The following is a 24,748-nucleotide window of genomic DNA, read 5'->3' as shown; positions in this document are numbered from 1 at the left end:
AGTGAATAATTTGTGAGAATAATTAATTAGTAGAGGTAAATCGCTTTTAATCTTGTTGGCCGATTGAAAAATTTTAGTAAAATTAAAGTTAAATCGGTTTATATAGCCCCCAAATTTATCCATAATCAAAAACAAAGCATTTGTCTTTCCAAAGAGCCAACTGTTTCAGATGGAAAGTGAAACAAGGAATGTTTTACAAACCTTGAACTTTAACTTCAATGCTGCAAGATTCACTACCAGCTTCGTTCTGGGCTCCACAAGAATACTTCCCACCATCATCCAGACTGACATCAGTAATTTCAAAGATTGCCACAGAATCAACAAATGATATTCTGTGTTTTCCACTGCCACTAATTGCACAGTTATTTCTGTACCAAGTCACACTGATTTCGGGTGTGCCAGTTAATTTGCACTCAAAGCGTGCTGTTTCTCCTGTTTTTAACACTGCTGTTAGGTCTAACTTCTTAATAAAATATGGAGGTTCTGGAGAATAAAAAATGTCGTAAGATTATTACAAAGATAAAAGGCTAAATCAAAGATATACAACATACTGGGACGTAATGAACGATAAGGAGACAAACACAGTAACATTCCAAAATAAAGAACGTATAACGTGACATGAAGGAAAATGACGTTTCCCAACACACTGTAAAGTTTAACTGTTGAAAAAGAGACGGGTTGAATTTTTAAGAGTTCCGTGACCAGTAAGAAAAAAAGAATCCGTCTGAAATGCACACCTTTGACAAAGAGCCTCGTCGTACAAGTTTCACTGCCAACGCTGTTGCTGGCTTCGCAAGTATATTCACCGGTATCGGAAATTTTGGCTGAAAATAGCTCTAGCAAACTCGATGAGCCTTCAATTAAAATGAAGCATTCAGCTCCAGACATCAATTCCCTGCCATCCTTCAGCCATTTGATAGACAGCGGAGAAGTTCCTCGTGCAACACTTTTAAACTGCACTGAAGAGCCAGGTATAACCTCCTGGGCAACAGGTCTTTCGATAAAACTTGGTGGTTCTGAAAATGTATTCGGAAAAAAAAAGGCTGTATTGTAAGATATCTGTTAATAGTCAATTGCAAAGCTAGAATTGGAATTTACTGCAAAACACCAAAACAAATTGCAAATTCAGCAAAAAGAGACGTCTCAACGACGTGATAAGGCACTACATCAATTGCAAAGATTATTATTATAATATGAAATCAATGCGAGGAAAGCAAAGAGCCGGAATGAGAATGGGAACAAATCTGTGATGAGAATGAGCTTATTCGTGAAGGAATTGAGTAGATTTGCCAAAGCTGTGAAAGACACTGAAATAAAGTAAATCTTTCAAACCTTTTACAATAAAGGTATTGCTGCAATCGTCACTTCCCGCTGAATTGGTTGCCTTACAAGCATAAACTCCACCATCTGCCATCTCTAGTTCATTAATCTCCAAAACCGCTGTGTTGTGATGGCTCGACAGTTTGCATCTTTTACTAGCAGATATTATTGTGTCATCCTTATACCATGAAAAACTGATTGGAAGAGAACCAGAAACTTTGCATTCCATGAGTATAAAAGATCCTAAAACACTGTCCATTTTCCGTAATTTTCTGGTAAATTCTGGAGGAACTATTTGATCTGTCCAAGACAAGGTGACAAAGCACAACCAGTCAACCTTAACAACAAAGTGGTGGAGGGGAATCTTTCACAAAACTTTACGTTATTAATGCTTTAGCTTTGATAGGAATTTCTGACTGGCAAGGAAAAAATACCTGAGAATAAACAACTCTCATGAGGTCCTTGATAGTGGAAACATTTTTAAATTAGTCCAAAGCGGAGTCTTTGTTTTAATTAAGTTATCTCTCCTGAAATTATTGAAATTGAATTTTAAGCAACTCTAAACCGTTTCTTAAAATTATGATCATAAAAAATTATAAATTAAAATTATCAAGGAAGTAATAATGCCTTAAACATTTAAAATAATAATAATAATTTGGGCACTCAATCTAGAATTGTTTTGGGAACACTATGGTGCACAATTGGCTGCCACCTTTCACCCACAAAATACACAATATATTCTGTGAAGCTCAAAGTAAGGCGCAACGATTAATATCAAATGCAACGATTAATATCATTATTAAAATTGATCGATCGTCTGCCATCAGTGACAACCTAAACATTTCGCATGATATCATCAACGGGCTCATGTAGTAGCTGTCATCAGGATATTTTTTATTTGCAAGTTACTGTAAAAGAAAATTCCTAACAACTCTATGCTTGTCAACGTATGCTTTACTGATTTTAATCGTTCCACACAAATAAATCACCAACCTAGGACTGTCAGTGAAGCTTTGCAGCTGCAGGACGCAAACTTATTCTTGACCTCAAATGTATAATCACCACTATCCTCCTTACAAACAGATGGAAACTTTAGGCTGGCCACATTATTCTGGAAGCTGATTGTGTATTTCCTGCCAGACACCAGCTCCTTTCCATCCTTAATGCATTTTACTTTTATTTCTGGTGTACCAGTGACAGTACATTCCAGATTCGCTGGATCACCCACAGTCACGCTAAGCGAATGTGCTTGCTCTGTAATTTTTGCTGGTTCTGTGAGAAGAAAACAAACTCTCTTCAGTAGGAGAACGTAGATCGTTGGGTAGGATTTTTTTATAAAAAGCTTCCGATCAATAAAGAATCCAAATTTAATAGGCAACATCACGCAATGTAGCAAAGCTAATCCCAACTATTAGTCCACTGCCACTTTACAGTATATTCTGTGAAGAGCTTTGAGGCATCTTGAAGATGTCATAAGGCGCTATATCAAATGCAAGGATTATTATTATTATTACTGACCTGCTACCAATAATGTGGCAGAACACTTCTCAGTTCCAGCATCATTCTTGGCCTGACATATATATTTCCCTGCATGTTTTTCTCCAGTGCCGGTTATTTGCAGGGTGGCAATATTGTTCTCAAATGACATGGCTATATCACCATCCTCTTTCACATCATCCTTATCTTTCATCCAAGTTACATAAAGAGGTTTTGAGCCTTTTACCAGGCATTGAAATACGGTGGATTTCCCAGCAAACACTGTCATATTCTCAAACTTCTGTGTAAATCCTGGGGGTTCTAGTTTAAAATAAACAGTTGTGTGGTCAAGTTATGTGAAAATCTTTCACTCCCGCAACACTGAATTGTCTTCATAACTTCTAGGCGGATAGTAAACAGTGGAGAAACAATCCTTTCTGACATTCTGTTGTGCGCAATTGCCTGCTGGGTTTCGTCCACAAAACACACCGACAATCTGGTTTACAGTGTATTCTGTGAAGCGCTTTGAGACGTCTCAGTGACGTGATAAGGCGCTATATCAAATGCAAGGAATATTATTATTATTATAAAACTGTGTAACTGACCTTTCAAACTGACTCCAGCACTACAGGAACAACTGCCCACATCATTCTTTACTGTACATTGGTATTCACCAGCATCTGAGAAGTCAGACTTTAGAATGCAAAGACTGGCTAATGAATCATCAGAAGTCATCTGGTACTTTTTACCAGGTCGAATGTGCTTACTGTCCTTATACCATGCAACGTCAAAGGGACCTGTACCAGTCACCTCACATTCAAGAGGCACATCGCTTGTTTTCACTACTTCTACAGATTCAAGCTTCTTTGTAAATACGGGTGGTTCTAAGGAGCAAACACAGTGATATGGTTTACCGGAACGATCAAAATGCAACCAGTAAAATGCTCAATACTGCACTGTGTTGTGTTACAAACCTTTAACTTGTACCACAAAGTTGCAACCGTTGCTACCAGCTTCGTTCTGTGCTTCGCAGGAATAATCGCCACTGTCTTCAATGCTTATCCCAGCAATTTCGAGCAGTGCCAATGAGTTTACAAATGATATCCTGTATTTCTCACTGGCTCTAATTTCATGGTTATTTAGATACCAAGTAACTGTGATTTGCGGTGTACCGGCTATTTTGCACTCAAAACGTCCAAACTCTCCCCTTTTTAACACAGCGGTAGGAGCTGGCTTCTGAGTAAAAGTCGGAGGTTCTAGAGAAATGAAACGTAATTAACCAGTGCACTGAATTTAAAGGTATAGAGTAATTGCAATTACAATCGACTCTCTTCAATATTCAGGACCTGGTGCGGACAAAGAACATGAACAACAGACAAACAGACTGAAACAAAAGAATTCTTCAGACCGATACTTACCTTTCAATGGAACTAAGTAAGAAAGAGCACTATACAAATCTCAATTGCTAATAAGAGTTCCAAAAATGCACACCTTTTATGAGTAGTTCTGCATTACAGGTTTCTGCACCAACGTCATTGCTGACTTTGCAGGTATAACCACCTGCATCCGTCGTTTTAGTTGAAATTAGTTCCATGAAGTGTGTTGAGCCTTCATTCCAAATGGAACATGCTGTACCAGGCTTCAGTTCCCGACTTCCTTTGAACCATTTCACTGTCAGTGGAAGAGTTCCTGCCACGACACTCTTAAATTGCACCGTGGATCCAATTATGCTACCTTGGGATACTATTTTTTCTACAAAGCTTGGTGGCTCTATAATTTATTTAAGAGGAAAAAATAGTGAAATTAGCCACAAGGAAAATAAGAACCAGTTTTTTTTAAAAAAAATTAGATGCCCAATTCCAGCACCTCAATATTGAACGAAGTTTAACTAGCAAAAGAATGGTATGCAAAACAAAAAATGGAAATAGAAACTGAGAATATTATCATCGGAAAATTAGCATTTGATGAATGTTAAAGTGGAAGTGGAATGGGGGTAATGTGGTCTTCAAACCTTTGACGGATAAGAATCCACTGCAATCACAACTTCCAGCATCATTTGTTGCTTTGCAATAGTAATTTCCACCATCCGTGATTTCAAGTTGATCGATCTCCAAAACTGCTGTGTTGTCTTCAAAAGATATTTTGTATTTGTCATTTGCCATTATCTCTTTGTCATCTTTACACCAAGTAATGTTGATTGGATGAGAACCAGACACTTTGCATTCCATGTGCATGAAAGCCCCTAATATGTTATCCATTTTCTTTAACTTTCTTGTACATGATGGAGCAATCATTCGATCTGTCCAACACAGAGCAAGAAAACAAAGGCAGTCAGCTGAAAGCAGCAGATGTTTGCAATGTTTTTCTTAAAGTACTTGTAATGTCCCGTAAGCCATTCAAAGCACGAGTACGGTGACTGCAGACACAAAGAACTAAGGAGATAATTATATGGTTGTAGATGATATCCTCAATGCCTATAAGCCAATCGAATACCCATATGCAATCTGAATATTGATATTTTCTGCTACAAAAGGCAGTGTGATAAATCAATATTCAGATATGATGCCAGAGCATTAGAGCATTTACAAGTGATCCTTTATTATATTAGACTGGAAAGGACTTCCCTTGAAATGCACATTTTATATCAGCAAAGCTTTCAATGCACAAGTTCACCAACCTAGCACTGTCAGAGACGTTTTATAGCTGTCTTGTCCAAACTCATTCTTGACCTCGAATGTATACTCGCCACTGTCATCCTTATCAACAGACAGAACCTTAAGGCTGGCCACTTTATTCACACAGCTGATTTTATATTTTCTGCTGGATGTCACCTCATGTCCATTCTTGAACCATTTTACTTTGAGTTCTGGTGTGCCAGCTACAACACATTCCAAAATCGCTGTGGTTCCTGAAGTAACATTTAGTGGTTCTGTTTTCTCTAGGATTTGTGCGGGTTCTGCGAGAAAAATCATACTACCTCATTAGAAGAAATAAGAAAAAATATTTGTATCTTTACTGCTCAAAACTCTGTACCGCCATCACACCAGTCCTTGCCAGGCTTCACTGGCTCCCAAACGATCGATTTCAAGATTCTCTCACTCATTTTCGAATCCCTTCGTGCCCTCGCATTTCCCTACCTATCCGATTTGCTTACCCCCAACTCTACCACCCACTGCCTCCGCTCAACTGGCTCCGGTCTCCTGTTTGTCTCTCGTCCCCTCCACTCCACCATCAGTGGCTGTGCCTTCAGCCACTGTGCCCCGAAACTCTGGAACTCCCTCCCTCAATCCCTCCGTCTTGCCTCCTCACTCCCCCACTTTCAAATCCCATCTAAAGACCTTCCTTTTTGATTGTACTTCTGGTCTCCTCCCCCACTCCCTCCCTCGATGACAGACTCCGCCACTGTCAAGTGCTCCGTGATGCTACTGTGCGTGAAGGGCACTATATAAACGAAAGTTGTTGCTTCTGTTAAACGAGTAACTGTAGTTAAATTAATTCAGCGGCAAAGAATGAATCAGTAAAGCTGTATATTTAGCCTCACAGTCTCTCATACTAACCTGCAACTAACAAGGTGGCAAAACACTTCTCAATGCCTGCATCATTGTTGGCCTGGCATGTGTACTTTCCACTGTGACTGTGTTCAACAGCAGCAATGTGAAGTATTGCAATGTTGTTCTCAAAAGAAATTTTAATATTATCATCTTCTCGGAGTTCATCCTTGTCTTTCATCCAGGTAACAAACAGAGGAGATGCACCTCTTACACAGCCTTCAAAAGTGGTCGAATTTCCTGATAATGCCATCACATTCTCAATCTTCTGCACAAACGATGGGGGTTCTGATTTGAAGTTAAAAAGTTGTATGAATCAAAATGTTAGTACGCTGGATATTCTTTCGCCACATGATTCGAATGAAAACTAAGAAAATACTGTAAAATCACAAACGTTCCTAAAGAGCGAATGGTCTGCAAACATTGCTGAACTGACCTTTCAATCGAACTCCGGCAGAACAAGTGCAACTTCCCACATCGTTTGCTACTTTGCACCGGTATTCACCCACGTCTGAGCTATCGATCTTTTGAATATAAAGACTGACTAAAGAGTGTCTGTCGGTCACCTGGAATTTTTTACTAGGTCGGATTTGCTTATTGTCCTTAAACCAAGTGACTTCGAAAGGGACTGTGCCAGCCACTTCACACTCAAGACAAAGATCAGTGGCTTTCACCACCTCAACAGCGTCGAGCTTCTTTCTAAAAGAAGGAGGTTCTAAAAAAAAGACACACAACAAAAGGAATCGGACATCAGCCAAACCAAAAGATTTCTGAAGAAAATGACTCGCAATTGCTTCTACCACACTGTTCACAATAAGACATGACCACAGACCTTTAACTGTAACTGTCACAGTGCATCTGTCAGTGCCGGCTTCATTCTGTGCTTCGCAAATGTACTGACCACTGTCCTCCACATTAGCGTCGATAATCTCAAGCATTGACACCGAATCAACAAACGATGTTCTGAATTGGTTAGTTGGTTGAATTTCAGTTTCATACTTGTACCAGGTAACTTTGATCTCAGGCGTGCCTGTTACAGTGCACTCAAACGATGTTGAATCTCCCTTTTTCACCAATACTGTGGGATCTGGTTTCAGAACGAAGGTTGGTGGTTCTACAAAGGCAAAGTGTATCGAAATTAAATCCCAAGAAAAGCAATTGATCTTCACGCATGTTCAAGTGAAATATTTGAACAGCAACGGATGAAACAGGAAAAGGATTGTGTACGCTAAATAAAGCAGAGTGTTGAGCAGCGCAATGACCAAACCATCATAACTGTTGCACTAAGAAAACAAATGTTCAACTAATTTCCAATCCACCCTATTTTTGATCTGTATTTACTCAAAGATCTGCTAACTTCCTGAACTATACTTATATGATGCACAAAGTCAATATGTGGTTAATGCACATTAACCAAGGTCATAGATGTCAAATGATCAAAAGGCATTGCAGAGAGTACATCTGGCACCTTGCAACATCAGGAGAGGCATATTCATCCAAATGTCCGTGGCCTTTGAAAACTTTACAACAAAATGTTGCTGTACTTTACACATCATTTGACGATAACAATAAGAAAATTACCCCACCCCCCACAAAAATATTTTAGGACTAAAATGATTTTACGTGTTACAATTACATTTCATGCATTTGAATCCCTTGATTTTTGCAACTAACTTGTTACTTACATATATTATTATATTTTATACTACATACGTGGACTCAAAGCCACACATGTGGTACAAATAAGATACTTACCTGAACATAAACCACCTTGTGACTTCAGACGACACAACTTACTCACCCTTTGGGCTCATGAGTCATTTAGTCTAATGTAACAAAATGGTTTATTTTTCTTTAGAAACTATTATTTGACAAATTCCTACATAACCTCTTTATAAATTTAAATCAAATCATTTCAAAATGCACATCGTCATATTATGCCAAAAAAACTCACACCATCGTAAAAATGAGGGCCTCCTTTTTCTCTGAGAACAACAACAAATATTAAATAGCATCGACATAAAAGGTAAGATTGTTCAGTTTGAAATCAATCAAGCAAAGACAGGTCACAAAACACGTAGACGCAGACTGGAACAGAGGGATAAGAAAGAGAAGAAGTAAGAAAGATTTTTGCAATAGAATTAAAAGAAAATTTATAGTGTTAGGTGGAAAGACCATGAGAAAAGTCACACCTTTCACAAAGAGTTTTGCGCCACACGTCTCTGTTCCAACTTCATTGCTGACTTGGCACGTGTAGTCACCCGTGTCGGATACGCTTGCGGAGAAGAGCTGGAGCAAACTTGTTGAGCCTTCCTTTGAAATGTAACATGACGGACTAGATATCAGCTCCTTGTCATCCTTGAACCATTTTAAGGTCATTGGAGGTGTTCCACTTACAACGCTTCTAAATTGCACTTTGGTGCCAGGCACTACTTCTTGGGACAGAGGCTTCATAGTGAAATATGGAGGCTCTAAAATTTCCGGAGGAAAATTGCAAAAATTGCAATTAACATAAAAGTAAAATGAAGACAAGACTTTACTTTCAAAAGGTTTGCCAAATGAATGATGATGTGTCTCTAAAGCGTGGCATTCCAGCCATGTGTGGTTAATGTAGCGGACTAAGATGGAATGATAAGTTACGATTGTGGTGATCAAACAGGTGTTAGCTAAGTTAAGAACTCTTGGAGGTACTTCGACAACACCGAATACAGTATCAAAATTCAAACCTTTTATAGTTAAGGCACCACTGCACTGGTCACTTCCAGCAGCATTTGTTGCAGTGCAAGTGTACATTCCAGCATCTTTCATCTCTAGTTGGTGAATTTCCAACTGCGCCATATTATCGTGAAATGAGATTTTATATTTTTCATCAGCTGTTAACTCTTTGTCATCTTTGTACCACAGCACATTCATGGGAACGGAACCAGAGATCTTGCATTCCATCTTAACGAAAGAAGCTTTCAAGCCATCCATCGGCTTTAGTTTCCGCTTGAATGACGGAGGGATGGTGCGATCTGCCCAACATATGGTAAAAATGCAACCGCTGTCATTTCTTCGAAGGAAAGGTTACTGAACAAAATTGTTGTTTTGAAAGAAGTAACTAAGCAGCGCAATAAAGAAGCACTGATACCAACCCAATACTGTTACAGAAGCTTGGCAGCTACCACTGCCAACATCATTCTTCACCTCACAAGTATATTCAGCGCTGTCTGCCTTTTCGGTGGTTAGAATCTTTAAACTAGTTACTTTATGAGTGACACTGATTTTATATTTTCTACCAGACATCAACTCTGTGCCATTCTTAAACCATGTGGCTGCAATCTCTGGTGTTCCTGTGAAACTGCACTCCAGAGTTGCTGAGTCCCCTGCAGTCACACTGATGGATTCTGCTTTCTCTGTGATATTTGCAGGTTCTGTGTCAAAAATAAGAGTATAAGAACATGGCAGTACAACACCATATATAAGATATATGACAAAGAATAGAAGAATGTAAGAATCTAAAGAAAGAAAGAAAAAAAGAAAGAAAGACCATTTCGGCCCATTTGGCTTCTCCCTTTTGAGATTTTATATTAAATCGATCAAAGCCCTTTATTTATAGTTTGACAAATATCCCAGGTAGCTCAGTTAGTTGAGCAATAGATTTTGGACCAAAGGGTCCTGTGTCCAAATCCCAATGGGTCCATTCAACACTTTACCTGACCATTTCCCCCCTCCTCGCTCCCTCCCTTCCCTCCCCTCACCCTGACCATTTCCCCCCTCCTCGCTCCCTCCCTTCCCTCACCCTGACCATTTCCCCCCTGCTCGGGTCATGACCCAACTGTGCAGCGCCTTGGGACGTCCTCCTGACGTGAAAGGCGCTTTATAAATGGAATCTTGTTGTTGTTGTTGTTGTTTACCTTCTTGAGGTAGATAAAATAAGTTATATGACTTACAGTATCCTCCTTGAGGTAAGTGGGATTTACCTGGGCTTGAACTGGCTCCAATGAGACAATCCAGGCAGAGGTCTTATTGATGGTTCAATAGCCTGTCAGGCTCATCAATGAACCTCAGAATTTTTAAAATTTAGTTTATTAAAAGTAAAATGGGCCAGTCTTAGGTGACAACCGTTCACCAATGCTCCATAAATAACATTATCCTTTCACAACTCTACCCCTTAGAGAGTTGCCTACAAAAATTCACAGTCCATCACATTTCACAGTAAATCCTGTGAAGTGCTTTGAGAAGTCCTCCTAATGTGACAGGTGCTCTACCAAATCAAGGGTTGTTATTTTTAGATTAATCTTGAATGATATTCTATAAAGTAATTAGCCCGTCTAATCAATTATTCCGCATGCACTTCCAATAATTACAATACTATACATACACAATTACCTGCAGTTTACAACTAGGTGAATGGCAATGCAATAAATGGCAAATCCTACATTTCTTTCTGACTAGCTTAAATAACGTCTGGATGAACTATCTTCCCTTCTTCACTTGGCTTATTTACACTCACTAGGACCATCTTACAATAATATTCCTTATGTTTCAATAAGTTATGTAAATCTCTTTCCCACTGTAACATGCAGCCAGCTTGTTACACTTATAACTCAATACATTCCCCTTATGGTCACTCGACAAGCAAGAATCCAGCAACATTGCAACCATTTTGTTGAACCATTATATCCTACGTTATAAATAACAATAACATTCCTTGCAATTTGATATAGCGTCTTTCACTTCAGGAAGATGTCTCAAAGCAGGGTTTCTTGTGAAGTGCATTTTGTAGGCAAACGCAAAAGCTAATTTGCACACAGCATTGTCCCACAAGCAGCCATGAAGTGAATGACCAATTTTTTATCTGGAGACTGTTGATCAGGACACCAGGAAAAGTTCCCTTCTCTTTTCATTTGGTGCCATAGGATCTTTAACATCCACCTGAGCAGGCAGATGGGACCTCAGTTAAACGTCTAATTGATGGACGGTACTTCCAACAATGCAATGCTTTCCCAGCCTTGCACTGGAGGGTCTGCCAAGACGATGGGATTTCAAAATCCCGACTTGGGACTTGAACCCACAACCTTTCGGCTCAAAGAATGAGCCAAGCTAACACCTGCGTTAACATCAAATTCAACACTCTTAATTGCATTTCGTTTTAAATTAAAAAAATTATAGAAAAGCTTGTGGTTCTCGGCAAACCTGTGTCCAACGGTGTGATTTCTGTAACAATCTTCCAGATGGTATTGCACTTCATTTAGATGCTTTAAAACTGCTCTTGTACAGTTACAAATAACCGCTATCACATTTAGAGTGATTGCCAAAGTTGAAAGATAACACACTTTATCCAATAGTGTCTGAAACCAACCTTTCACTACCAAAGCTGCAACACACTTTTGGCTTCCTGCAGAATTCTTTGCCTCACAGAGGAACTTTCCGCCGTGATGGTTTTCAACACATGCAATCTGCAGCGTAGCTACATTCTTTTCAAAAGAGATTTTAATGTTATCATCTTCTCTGACACTGACTTTGTCTTTTTGCCAGGCTACGGAAATTGGGCTCGACCCTTTCACAGAGCACTGGAACACAGCCGGGCTTCCCAGGAGCACGGAAAGATTCTCGATCTTCTTAACGAAGGACGGAGGTGCTGGGTGCGAAATAAAATACCGAGAATAAGAGATTTTGTCGACGCTCCGTTCTGGTAAAGAATCACACTACTGTACTGAAATAAGAATTGTATTGTAACGGAAAGAAAAGCACTTGTTAAGTCTTCACCAACCTTTCAAAGTCACTGCAGAACTGCAGGCACAACTTCCTATTTCGTTAGACACCTTGCACTGGTATTCACCGGCATCTAAAGTGTCGAATGAAAGAACATGCAACCTAATGGAAGAGTTTTGACAGATTGTCTTAATCCTTTTGCTTGGTCGGATTTGCTTCTTGTCCTTGAACCACGCAACGTCGTACGGGGCTGTACCAGCCACGTGACACTCAAGAATGACTTCAGAGGCTTTCAGCACCTCAAGACTTTCAAGTTCTTTCGTGAAAGATGGAGGTTCTACAAAGGAACAGATGATAAATTCAATCAAAGAGGAATTCTGTAACACTCGTGGCCAAAAAGACATTCATCGTCTCAAGAGAGACACTTCCTGATAATGGAACATTAAAAGAAAGGTAATGTTGACAGACCTTTGACTGTTACAGTAACACTGCAACTCTCACTCCCAGCTTCATTCTGGGCTTCGCAAATGTATTCTCCACTAACTTCCACAGTGGCATCAAGAATTTCAAGAACTGGTACAGAGTCAACGCATGACACCCTGTACCTGTCACTAGCCTGAATCTTCTCGTCATTCTTGTACCAGGTAACTTTTATTTCGGGTGTGCCAGTCACTTCGCACTCAAATCGTGCTGAATCACCCTTTCTCAGTAACTTTGATGACTCCAGTTTCCTGAGGAACACTGGGGGTTCTATAAAAATCAAGATATCAAAGAACAGATCACATAAAAGGCACATCTATAAAAAGAAGACACAGACGAAAACAAAGACAAAATCATTCATGCCTCTTCACAGCGATTGAGAATTTCAACTGTTATATATATATATATATATACATACATATATACACACACGCAAAAGTGCACCATGTAAAACTGGAAGTATTTTGATGCAACTAGAGGGAGAAAATAGTAAAAAGAAAGTTAGAAACAATAGCTCTGTCAGGAATTTTAACATAAAATCGCACCTTTCACAAAGAGGTTTGCTGTACTTGAAATTGTTCCTGCATCGTTGCTGATTTCACAAGTGTAGTCACCCATGTCAGAAGGTTTCACCGAAGAAAGTTCAAGGAAAGTGGAAGTATTGTCCTTCATAATGAAGCAGCTACCGCCAGTCACCAGCTCTGTGTTCCCTTTGATCCATTTAATTGCAAATGGAGGTGTTCCATCTATGATGGCCTTGAACTTCACTGATGAACTAGGTACTACTTGCTCAGATATTGGTTTTACGAGGAAACTTGGGGGTTCTAGAAGGCGTTCAGAAAAAAAAAGGCAAATGAATAATGAATGAAAAGCAAGCTTTTTCCCTTTAACCCTGCGTGAGGGATAAATAATTACAAGTAGTTGGTGTTTACCCAAAATCTATGTGAAAGCACGTGCAATATCAAGTGGGCACGGTGTGAGCAAGATGGTTATCAATGAAGAAACAACTTTTTATATATATACTTTTACTTATAACTTATAGATTTTTTTTTACATATAGATTTGACAAAGCTTTAAAACGAGAGGAGAAACGAAATAAAATAAGCAGTATAAAATTAATCAATTTGAATTGAATGATTCAAACCTTTGACAGCTAAAACCCCACTGCATTCATCCTTTCCCGCAGGATTTGTAGCTTTGCAGGAATAGGTTCCACAGTCTGAAAGCTCCAGCTGACTAATCTCCAGACTAGCGGTATTGTCGTGACATGTTATTTTGTATTTGTCACTGACCGATAGCTCTTTGTCGTCTTTGTACCAAGAGATGCTGATGGGAACAGAACCGGAGAACTTGCATTCCAGGTGTGAGGAAGCGCCCAAAATGCCTGACTCCTTCCGGAGTTTTTTAGTGAATGAAGGAGCGATCATACGATCTGTCCAACACAAAGTAACAAAGTCAAAGTTATTGGAATCAAATTAAAGATGTGCTTACAGTTATAAGTAAAGATGACGTAGAAATGCAATTGTGTCATGTTGTACTAACCCAGCACAGTGATAGATGTTTTGCAACTGCAACTACCCACGTCATTTTTGACTTCAAAAGAATATTCGCCGCTATCATCTCTTTCTACAGAGAATATCTTTAGGCTGGCCACCTTGTCTGAAAGAATTGTCTTGTATTTCCTTGGAGATAGTAACTCTTTGCCATCCTTGAACCATTTAGCTTTGAGTTCAGGTGTACCAGCTATAATGAATTCCAGAGTTGCTGGGTCCCCTGCAGTCACACTGATGGGCTCTGCTTTCTCTATGATTTTTGCCGGTTCTGTGACAAAAATCAAATGGACACCATTAAAAGAACTTACCAGCTTAAGTCTTCGCCATTTTATAAAGCAGGATTTGTGAATGAACATGTAATATGTCATTAAACTGACCTTTCACAGTCAGTACTGCAAGGCATTTCTGACTTCCAGCTTCATTTTCGATCTCACAGGAGTACTTCCCACCGTTGTTCATTTCAACAGCGGCAATTTGAAGAGTCCCAATATTGTTCTCAAAAGTCATCTTGATATTGTCGCTCTGGGTGATAATATTTTTATCTTTTACCCAAGTGAGAGTGATGGGAGCTGAACCTTTCACGGTACATTGAAACACAGCAACGCTCTCCAAAAGTGAAGTGACGTTTTCAATCTTCTTCACAAACATAGGGGGTTCTAAGTTAAAATGAACAAAGGCATACAGATGACAATCTAGTTTTGGTTTATGCATCGATATGGCCAATGGGAAATTCATAAGCATCCCGTTATGGCAAAAAAAATACATGACTAACCTTTTATCTTTACTGAAGCCCCACAGGAACATTTTCCTACTTCATTTGAGACGGTGCACTGATAATCACCAACATCTGAGAACTCAAAGGAACTAATGTGCAGGGAAGCCCGAGTATTCTGGCAGATCATCCTGTATTTCTTACTACTTCGAACCTGCTTTCTGTCTTTATGCCAGACAACTTCAAATGGAGGTGTACCGAGCAACTCGCACTGAAGAGTGTGATTGAGTCCTTTGACTACCTCAGCTTGTTCAAATTCCTTGCTAAAAGAAGGAGGTTCTACAAAGGAACACATAAAAAGCAAACTCAGACGCAGAGTCAATTTTAAACCGCTGATCTATTGTGAACGATTAAAGAAGAAAGCGACATAAATGTTGCCCAGAATGGAATTAATATCAGCCGAAGAGAGATCTTACAGACCTTTGATTATAATGACACAGTTGCAGCTGTCAGTACCAGCTTCGTTTTGTGCTTCGCAAACATAATCCCCACCATCCTCAATGCTCAGGTCAGCTATCTCAAGGACAGCCATAGAATCAATAAACGATGTTCGGTATTTTTCTGAGGGGCTGAGAATGTCATTGTTCTTGTACCAGGTCACACTGATTTCAGGTGAGCCTTTTATTTTGCATTGCAAACGTGTGGAATCGCCTTGTTTCAACAGCAGAGTTGGATCTGGCTTCTTCACGAAGGAAGGAGGTTCTGAAGAAAGGTTTGAAGAAACATTATAAGAGATTCTAAAGAAAATAAGTAGCTAAAAAGATAAATGCGATGTGAGTGGACAAAAAATTACTGAACATCACTAATCAGAAGATCCTTATATATACTAAATATAAATATATGTATAATATATCTACACTAAAGGCTATATTTCCATTTAAGAAACAATTAATGGTATTTTAGTACCAATCATGTGACATTGCCTGACATCACTTTTATCTATGTTTTCCTACAAAATACACAGTCACTACACTTTATAGTATATCCTGTGCAGCGCTTCAGATTTCCTCCCAATTTGAAAGGCACTATATCAAACGTAATGACTGTTAATTATTATTACATGGTTACATTTAAAAATTATATTATTCAGATGCCTAAATTTAAATATCGGGGAATTTACTGATGGATTTTGAAACTTGTCAAATTTCATCAACAAGTCACAAAATGAAGTCACAAATTTGCTGATGGAAAACATAACATCTATTATATATTAAAAAAAGAAAAATGTCAGATACAAAACACTAAATGAACCATTATGTTTATGGGCAGCTCTTTATTCTAGAATCTAGACCAAAAATCACATGCAACCAAATTAAAATTCATTGGTAGCCGAACTAAAACCTTTTCTGGTTTTGAGAAATACTGTTTCATACGATCGCAAGAAGGCTCTTCTTTATCCTTCCAGAATATCTTCACTACCGTTCTCCTATTCACAGCATCAATCTGTTTAAATGAATCCAGACTTCTGGCCCTCAACCACTCTTCATAGCAACTTGTTACAACCATTTATTACTTTTTAAGCAAAGAAACACTTCCCGGTGTCTGTCCTGAAATTGTCCTTTTGCTACCCTAAACCTGTTCTGTTATCTTGGTGCATCCAAAAGTATTGTTACATATATTTAGACTGTTACAGCATGCAAATAGGTCTTTTGGCTCTGTTTGCGGCCTGGGTTTCAGCTCTCCTGGTTCCCTCTCCCATGTTCCTCTATTACCTTCTCCCTTGTGTACGCATCGAGTTTCCTTTTAATTCTTTCTGCTTTAATCGTACCTTCAGAGTTTACTTTCTCAATCCCGGTTAAAAGCTTATCCCTCTGTAAGGCCCCATCTGAATCACCTCTAAGATACTTAGAGCCCTTGTTTATCTAATTATTGCTTTTTGCTTATTGCTCCAACATTGGAGATTATCCGTGTTGCTCTCCTCTGCAATGTGTCTAGAAGCCTGGGTAGTACCATTATGTTGTAGCGACTAGAATTGTGTGCAGAACTCTGGGGCTTGACCATAGCACCATACAACTTGAGGATGCTTTTGGGGGAATCCCTACTCAAACTGATTGTGCCCAGCATCCTGTTTGCCTTGTTGCTGTTTTGAAACGACAAGTGGCTATTTAACCAAATTGATCAGATTTCGCAATATTCAGCATACTCATCTATTGCATTGATTTACATGTATTGAATTGGAAGGGAAGCACAACTATTCTCATACACCACAAATTCCACAGTATAATCAAAGATATCTATATTTTTTTCTGGTCAACCCATCACCATGCTTAAGAGTATCCAAACCAAACTTAAGAGTCCTACATGCATACCACCCACACATAGATATTTATTTGTATCTGGACTGGGATGTGTGCTCTTTTCCTGAAGGGTCACACCTGAATTACTCAGGAGTGAAGTGTTAGGTGCAGGTTGGCAAGAGCCAAGGCTTGAGGATCCCAGAGTGTGCACTGGGGTATCTGCTAGAGTTCAACCAGCTAAAACCATATAGCTTGCCTGGCAAGCTTCCCATTGCTTATCCAGCTCGGAGTGCCCTAATCATTTGGGCTTTGGCTTTGCCCCACAATCGATTTGCCCTTCCAACTCCTGCTGACAAGCCGAGCTAGCTGTCATCAGCAATACCTCTGAGTACTGCGGACCCACCTGGCTCAGGAACCAGATTACTGAGACTGTCACAGTGGATGGGGCTTGATTCTGAGATTCTGTTCCCAAATACGACATCTTAGAGCCAGCCCTCCCTTAAAAAGATCCTGATTTCCACCCACCCCCCCTCTCCCAAAGATAGTCTATCTACATCAATATAAATATAGATTATCTACATCTACAAAAAGGAAGATACTTTTTAAATGAATATAATTATGATAATAATAATTACACATCAGATAAGATGAAACAAATGAGAAGAGAAAGATCCTTATGTAAAGACGTGTAAAAAATATGGCTGTTAAAGAAATCAGCCGTTAATACTGTAATTATGAAGCCCCATTGATGGGGAATCAGATTCAAAATGGATAAATCATCCGAGTGTGAACCCAAGTGTTTTTTTCCAAGTCTTCAGTTTAACCTCCATTGATTAAACTGACATTGAAATCTTATCCTTCAGGACCTTGCTTCTCTCCATGGTTTATTAAGATATAGCAAAAACATGGTTAAGAGATACTTTTTTTTAAAGAAACGTGATAAGAGCATTTTTTAAAGAAACATGATAAGAGCATTTGTTGCCCTGTGAACAATCAAACAATCCAGGTAAAACAGCACATAACTGTGAATGCACAGTTTGGGCTTTGGCTTGTGGGATTATCGGGATTTGAGTGGGGAGAATCCCCAATTCTATATAAATGGAAATTGCATTCACATTGATAAAAAAAAAGATGATTTGAAGACTCTAAATGAGTAAGAGCACCAAAAGAAACACACGTTAAGATTTCCAGAAGAATTGTCTGTTCCTAAATCACAGCCTCCAATCAACATGTTTGAATGGAATTGTTTACATTGAAAAGAATGTAACCTTTAAGATTAAGAATATATATTCATTGTATGAGAATTCATTTTCCATTTTCATTAACCAGAAACACTGGCTGACTAACCTGTGTTAAGAAATGTTGCCTTTACTAACATCTTTAAAAGCCCATCTACAATAACTACCAGGTTTTGCTTACAATTTTTCCAGTAATCAGTACAGTAAATCTTACCTTTTACTGTGACTAATGCTGAGCAGAATGTACTTCCAGCTTCATTTGAAGCTGTGCACATATAATTTCCTGAATCTTTTAGCCTGCTTTTCAGGATTTCCAAAACCGCTACCTTGTCTTCAAATGTCATTCTATAATCTTTGCCTGGTCGAAGTGTTTCTTCATCTTTCTTCCATGCAACCTTGACTCCTGTGTCTTCGTCCACTTGACATTCAAGACGCACATTGCTGTTAACTACAGTCTTGACGGCTTGGAGACTCCTAGTGAAATGTGGTTTGTCAAGTACTATCAGCTGCACGCTGCAGATATCAGTGCCACCGTGATTGGTCACTTTACAAGAGTAATTGCCCTTGTCTTCCAACTTCAAATGACTAATTTCCAGACTGCGCTTGTATTCTTTGTCTGAAATCTTGAGATTTTCTTCCTGAGTTATATCAACTCCGTTCTTCTGCCAAACAGTGTGGATCACAGGTGATCCAGCTACAACGCACTGAAATTTCGCAGTTTTACCCACAAATGTTGTAACCGGATCTGGTCTAGTTACAAAGCTTGGCGGGAAGAGTTCTACAAAATAAACATCTTGGGTTAGACTTCCAATTTACATCACTTAATGTCTAAGAATGCACACCACTAGGACTGGTAAATCGCCCCAATTTACTTCAAAGATAAAGATAAAGAGAGACCCAAAGAATTTGAAGAAAAGAGTGTTCTCAACACCATTTACAGCCACCATTCAGGCAGCTTTCCAACTAAAATAATTGAAAGCAAATTCATTTTAAGAACCGATTGTTTGGGTGAGAAAATTGACTTGATCGTCAAAGTTCTTGTATAGCATTGCTACCATTCACTGCGCGTTCAGACACATTGCATTCTCCATGCAAAGGTGATTTAGTAACATGGAGAAGATTGTGATCCTTTATGTTGTTTAAAATCAAAGATTAAAGAGGTTGATGTAAATTATATCTCCAAATAATTCATTACCATTGTGATCATAAAATAGCCTTAGCCACCTATTAATTTGCTGCAAAGGCATTAATTCTTTGGAATGGACATTATTTAATACGTGAAGTGTGCCAGTATTACTAATCATAATACATATGAAAAATGAGCAAAGCCTTAAAGATAACAGGTCGGCTTATTGAATAATAAAATACCTTTGCAAAAAAATGTTTCCTTATTTATACTATTTTAACAAAAATAACACACCAAAGAGTCTGTTATTTTTAGGAATGGAAGAGCCATTCCGGTAAAGAAAGAAGAGTGAAGGGAAACCTTTTTTCTAAAGCCATCCAGCGAGGAAGACAACAATAAACTGAATATGACAATTAGGGTATGGGAAAATGCACTTACCAGTCACAAGCAATTTAGCACTACTGCTTACACTGCCACTTTGGTTTGATGCTGTGCAGGTATATTCACCACAGTCGATCAGTTGGGGCTTCAAAAGCTTCAAGGTGGAGATATACCTCTCGGTAACAATGGAGAGCTTTTCACTATCGCGAAGTTCAGATCCTGCTCGGAACCACTGGAATCTGACATCGGGAATCGGTTCAACCTCACAGTGAAACTCAGCAATCTGTCCAAGTGTCACTTGCAATGATTCAATCTTCCTCTTGAAGGACGGAGGCACTGCAGGTGCAAATGCAAAGATTATTAGAGCACTAACAACACTGTGCAGGAAACTTGTTTTGTAAAAAGCACAAGGATTAGACATAGGTGTGACCACCTAAAAAGACCAATGGTGAGGGGATGACAGAAACTAACAATCCAAGGAGTGACTGTGGAGAAGAAATGAACGTGAAAAGATGTTAGTAAACCAGTGATCATGTCCAATGTGACAAATGGTGACACTTCAATGGAATTCAAGAATGATTGACATGTGGGTGTGATGCCTCTAAAACATGCAAGGCATCTTGATGCATCTATTCTTCCTAGAAAAAAATGAATGGTAAAAGGTGATAAAGGTTCAGGAAGAAATACATCAATCAGTTGCCTTTATGTGATGACAAAGTGGTGATCATGATCTATCTAGAAAGTGATCAACTCCTCAAACGTGGAATATGGGGGGTGAAATTATTACAAATTATATTAGTTGAAACTTACAAACGTGGCTGAATCAGGTTAGTGGAAATTGTTAGACTGCAATTAAACTACAAAGAATAACACGGTAAGTTCAGAAACAGCATAGAATTCAAAGCTTTTATCTGCTTATTATTTTCAATTATTTTGTCTTTTATTATTTAAAATTAAATGCATAAAACGATCTATAAGAAAAGCATGCTGCGATCACATCAGATAATCAGGACTCGATATTGATCAGAAGTAATTGTTAAATTTTTGTCCTCTTCTGCATGAAACAAAATGAGGTTAAAGTTGAACTTTTAAGCTTTTGGATAAAATTGATTGCAAAATTAACTGATGTGATCTTATTTGGTTTGATTGTATTTTGTACAGACAGACAGCCTGCTAGGAATTTCATTTCATTTTAAAGCAGAACTTCTTTTACTTTTAAATTATGTTTGGTTAAATTAGAGTAACAAAATAAAAGTGAAATAGTAATAAATATTAATCCTTGCAGTTGATATATATACTGTAAAGTGAATTAACTATATATTTTGTGGGCGAAATAAATAAAAGAGCAGCAGAAAGAGAGAAGTAGATATGGTTCAGTTATGTTCTGTTAGTACAAGAATCTAACATTAAGCATTAAAAGTTAACTGTGTGATTAGTCTATTATATTTGGTTTTATAATTAACATTAAAGAAGAATGTTATCCCCATAATCCAACCTCTTATAATAACTGTGAGTTTTGCAGAAGTAGTTGCTTTTCCAGCTTCATTCAGTGCCTCACAGACATATTCTCCTTGATGTTCCTCTTTGCATACTTTGTTGATTATAAGTGAGTAAGTGTCACCTTCTTGCAAACATTTGAACTCTTTTTTGGAAGTAATTTGCCTTGCATTGATGTACCAATTTACCTTTTGAACTTTTGTTATCACTGTGCTAAACATTACTTCGCTATCTTCATCAATTTCCATATCCGATAGCCCTTCAGTGATCACTGGTGGTGTTTGGGCTTCACTCTTTCTAGCTTTCTCTAAGATTTTCTCTTTTTTGATGATCACTGTTTGCTGATCTTGAACCGTGACAAAACCCTCTGCTTCAGTGGTACTCAGCAATTTCACAAGTCTATCGGTTGGAGCGAGAACGGTACATGGTTTCTCTGTCATGAGTATCAGTTGCTGTTGATGAATAATAGAATGCAATACAGCTCTCAATTCCTCTCTCAGATCAGCTTTGTGAGGGTATTCCCCTTCAAAGGCTAGAGTCACTTCTATAGAAGGACAGGTATTGGTAATCTGGTAGGTATACAAAGTGTACTGAGGTTCTTTCTGAATTTTTATCTCCTTAATTTTAACCTCGTCGATGCTGCCCAGCAAATCTGAAGAAAGGACCCACTGTTTGCTCGCTAGAGCAGCTTGAAGTGCTTTCTTAATCTGTATATTTACATGCAGAGTGACTGTTTGGGGAGTTTGCACCACAAACGGGAGTTCTTTCGGAAATATATCACTCTTTTCTACGACGTGAGCTTGTAGTTTCTGCTGCGACTGTTTCACTACCTTCAGCGAGGTTTCACTTGCTCTCTCGGTCGCCGAAGTATGTTCCTCTTTAAAGAGTTGTTTCTCATGAAGCAACAAAGGAATTCTTACCGACTGCCCCTCCTGGATTCGAACGGCAAAGTCTTGTTCTGCCGCCTCTAAGGTACTTGTGCTTTCTGTCGAAAGAGCCTTTTCCTCAACATGTACAGAAATTGAAAGCAATTTCGGTTCATATTTATCCTTACAGGTTGTGGCACTTGGGGTCGCAAAAGTGCCAGCAAAGTCATCTTGCAGGACCTTACTGTCAATGGTAGTACTGAACTCTTTGACTATGTCATCTACTTTATTTAGTACTGCACGCTGCTCTTTTTCTTCAAAGGTAAAGCTCTTCTCCTTTGACAGCAACATCGGCAGAGTCACAGACTGGAGGCAGGTTTGTGGAACGGGCTCACTTTTTACCTCCGAATGTAAACCTTCGGCTTCCTTCTCAAGAGCTTTAATTTGCTCCGCGAGCATCTCTCGTTGTTCTTCTGCAACTGCTGCACAAGTATACACTTTCTCCAGTTTATAGACCGCCGTATGAGGAGAGGGCTTCTCGTAAGGAATTATATCTTCCTTTTGCAGAATGTGTCCAGTCTCTATGGCAGTAGGAAATAAGAGAGAAGCACATTCTTTTGTAGATTTGCAGGTGATGGCGTCCTTCACACTGGGTAACTCAGTAGTAAATTCATCAGATGCGGATTGCTGCTCGTCAGACAGCAGTGAATGCAGCAATGTTGGGCTTTTCCTCACTTCAGCTTTCTCCTCTGAGGGTACTTCAAAAGTGAACGTGGATTCTCTGGGCAGAGTGTCTTGTTGGTGAATAACCTGCAGATGCAAAGTCTGCTTTTGTTCTTTCACAGACTTGAGTGCTGTTGCACTGTCTAAGCCAATTATTGCTTCTGCGTATTCAGCTGAAAGCTGCTGTTTTTCCTCCGTTACCAGCACAGATTTCATGATGTGATCCTTTGCACGTGAAGCCCGTTGCACTTCAGATTTATGCGATTTAAATATCGATTCTTTTGGGAACATTTTCTGGCTTTCAATAACAGGCATTAGGAATGGCTTTGGTAACTCTCTCGATGACTTTGCTTCTGTTGCTGTACCTATTGTCCGTATATCAACTGCTGCTACAGCTTCAATTACCTGCAATTCTTCAGCAACGCTGAAAGTGCCCTCCTTTGGAATTGTGGCTTTCTTTGCAACTGCGGACAGAGTGAGTTGAGGCTCTTGCTCTACTTCTGTGCTTGGTAACGTAACAACTGTTGGACTTTCAATTGGTTCAGAGTGTTGCTCGAGAAATCGATGACTCTCTTGGGTAGTCTGCGAATGCATTACCATCTGACTCTTCGTTACCCCCGATTCCGCAGCTGAGATAGTCACATCGCGCAACAAGCCCGTCCGTTCGCTGCGTAGCGAATGCTTATCTTCTGTTGCTATCGTGTACACCAACTGATCGCCTTTCTGCAAGTCAGCCCCTGCGTCACCTGGCAATTTGACCACGAATAAACGCGACTCTATGGCTTGGTCAACACTCACGGATTCTTTATACGCTTTAGTGGTTGGCTTTTGGGCTACTTTCTGCTGGGTTTGCTGGCCACCAGCACATGCGGCACCGAGCACAACCAGCTCGACGGCGCAAGTTGCTTCTCCAAATGGGTTGAACGCTTTGCAGTGGTACAAACCGCTATCACCTTCCTGTGCGCTGTTAATCGTTAATGATCCCGAGCCATCAGAATTGGAACTGATGCTGTAGTACACGTTCCGGTGAAGCTGGTGATTCCCTTTGTACCAGTGGACTTCTGGCATTGGTTCTCCCACCAGTTTGTACTCAAATTTGGCAGCTCGCCCTTTGGGGCACTGCAAAGGTTTAAGTTCTTTAACGAAATGGGGTGGCTTGCCCCCGACTTCCTTTGTTAGTAGCTCTTTACTTATTTTCTTTTCTGTTGGTTTTGCAACTGGAGGTTTGGCAGCTGATTTTCTGAACCCTCCCATGTCTTCCTTTACTTTGACCCTTAGATAGGCACTGCAAGAAGTCTCCCCATATACATTACTCGCTGAACAAGTATATTCTCCCTCATCTGTAAGTTTTGTATAAGAAATAATTAAACTATACTCATTCTTATCATACACAAATTTGTAGTTTTGTGAAGGAGACAACTTTTTGCTGTTGTAAAACCACTGAATAGAGGGTTTTGGAATTCCAGTCACGGTAACAGAAAACTTGGCTACATCCTCAACAAATACCTCAATGTTGGAAATTTGTTTAATGAATACTGGGACTGCTTTTGATGTGGTAGCATCAGTTTTTATCTCCAAAGTGCTAGATTTAACTTGAGATTCGGGTTTGAGTTCAAATGTTTTATCGGTCAAATGAAGGTCACTGCTGTAGAAATCTTTCCTCTCGTCTTCAGCAGAGATGGTAAGAGAGCTAGAAAATTCTGTATAGAAAATAATATGGTTAGCATTTTAGGAAGCAAACAAATTATTGATTCTGAATAATGTTTCTTATTGCTAGAAAGTGAAAATGATGGCAGATATTAGTAGCATATTAAAGCTTTATATGTTAAACTAT

At 39.2% G+C, this 24,748-nt stretch overlaps 1 protein-coding gene across 1 annotated transcript in view; it reads right to left on the bottom strand.

The window, feature by feature from the left end:
* Nucleotides 1-24,748, bottom strand: part of ttn.1 (titin, tandem duplicate 1) — a 227,881-nt gene that overhangs the window by 172,985 nt on the left and 30,148 nt on the right. The window contains 22 exon segments of the mRNA XM_042336317.1: nucleotides 202-483; nucleotides 738-1,016; nucleotides 1,333-1,620; nucleotides 2,314-2,592; nucleotides 2,839-3,117; nucleotides 3,402-3,680; nucleotides 3,771-4,052; nucleotides 4,288-4,566; nucleotides 4,808-5,095; nucleotides 5,474-5,752; nucleotides 6,354-6,632; nucleotides 6,781-7,059; nucleotides 7,177-7,458; nucleotides 13,067-13,345; nucleotides 13,666-13,953; nucleotides 14,064-14,342; nucleotides 14,452-14,730; nucleotides 14,847-15,125; nucleotides 15,267-15,548; nucleotides 18,536-19,099; nucleotides 19,886-20,164; nucleotides 21,324-24,614. Of these exon segments, the coding sequence (XP_042192251.1) occupies nucleotides 202-483; nucleotides 738-1,016; nucleotides 1,333-1,620; nucleotides 2,314-2,592; nucleotides 2,839-3,117; nucleotides 3,402-3,680; nucleotides 3,771-4,052; nucleotides 4,288-4,566; nucleotides 4,808-5,095; nucleotides 5,474-5,752; nucleotides 6,354-6,632; nucleotides 6,781-7,059; nucleotides 7,177-7,458; nucleotides 13,067-13,345; nucleotides 13,666-13,953; nucleotides 14,064-14,342; nucleotides 14,452-14,730; nucleotides 14,847-15,125; nucleotides 15,267-15,548; nucleotides 18,536-19,099; nucleotides 19,886-20,164; nucleotides 21,324-24,614 (9,474 nt within the window).

The sequence above is a fragment of the Callorhinchus milii genome, unplaced genomic scaffold (genome assembly GCF_018977255.1).
Source record: "Callorhinchus milii isolate IMCB2004 unplaced genomic scaffold, IMCB_Cmil_1.0 Scaffold6, whole genome shotgun sequence".
NCBI lineage: Eukaryota > Metazoa > Chordata > Chondrichthyes > Chimaeriformes > Callorhinchidae > Callorhinchus > Callorhinchus milii.
The sequence above is the reverse complement of the archived record's forward strand: the minus strand, read 5'-3'. Positions and strand labels throughout refer to the sequence as shown.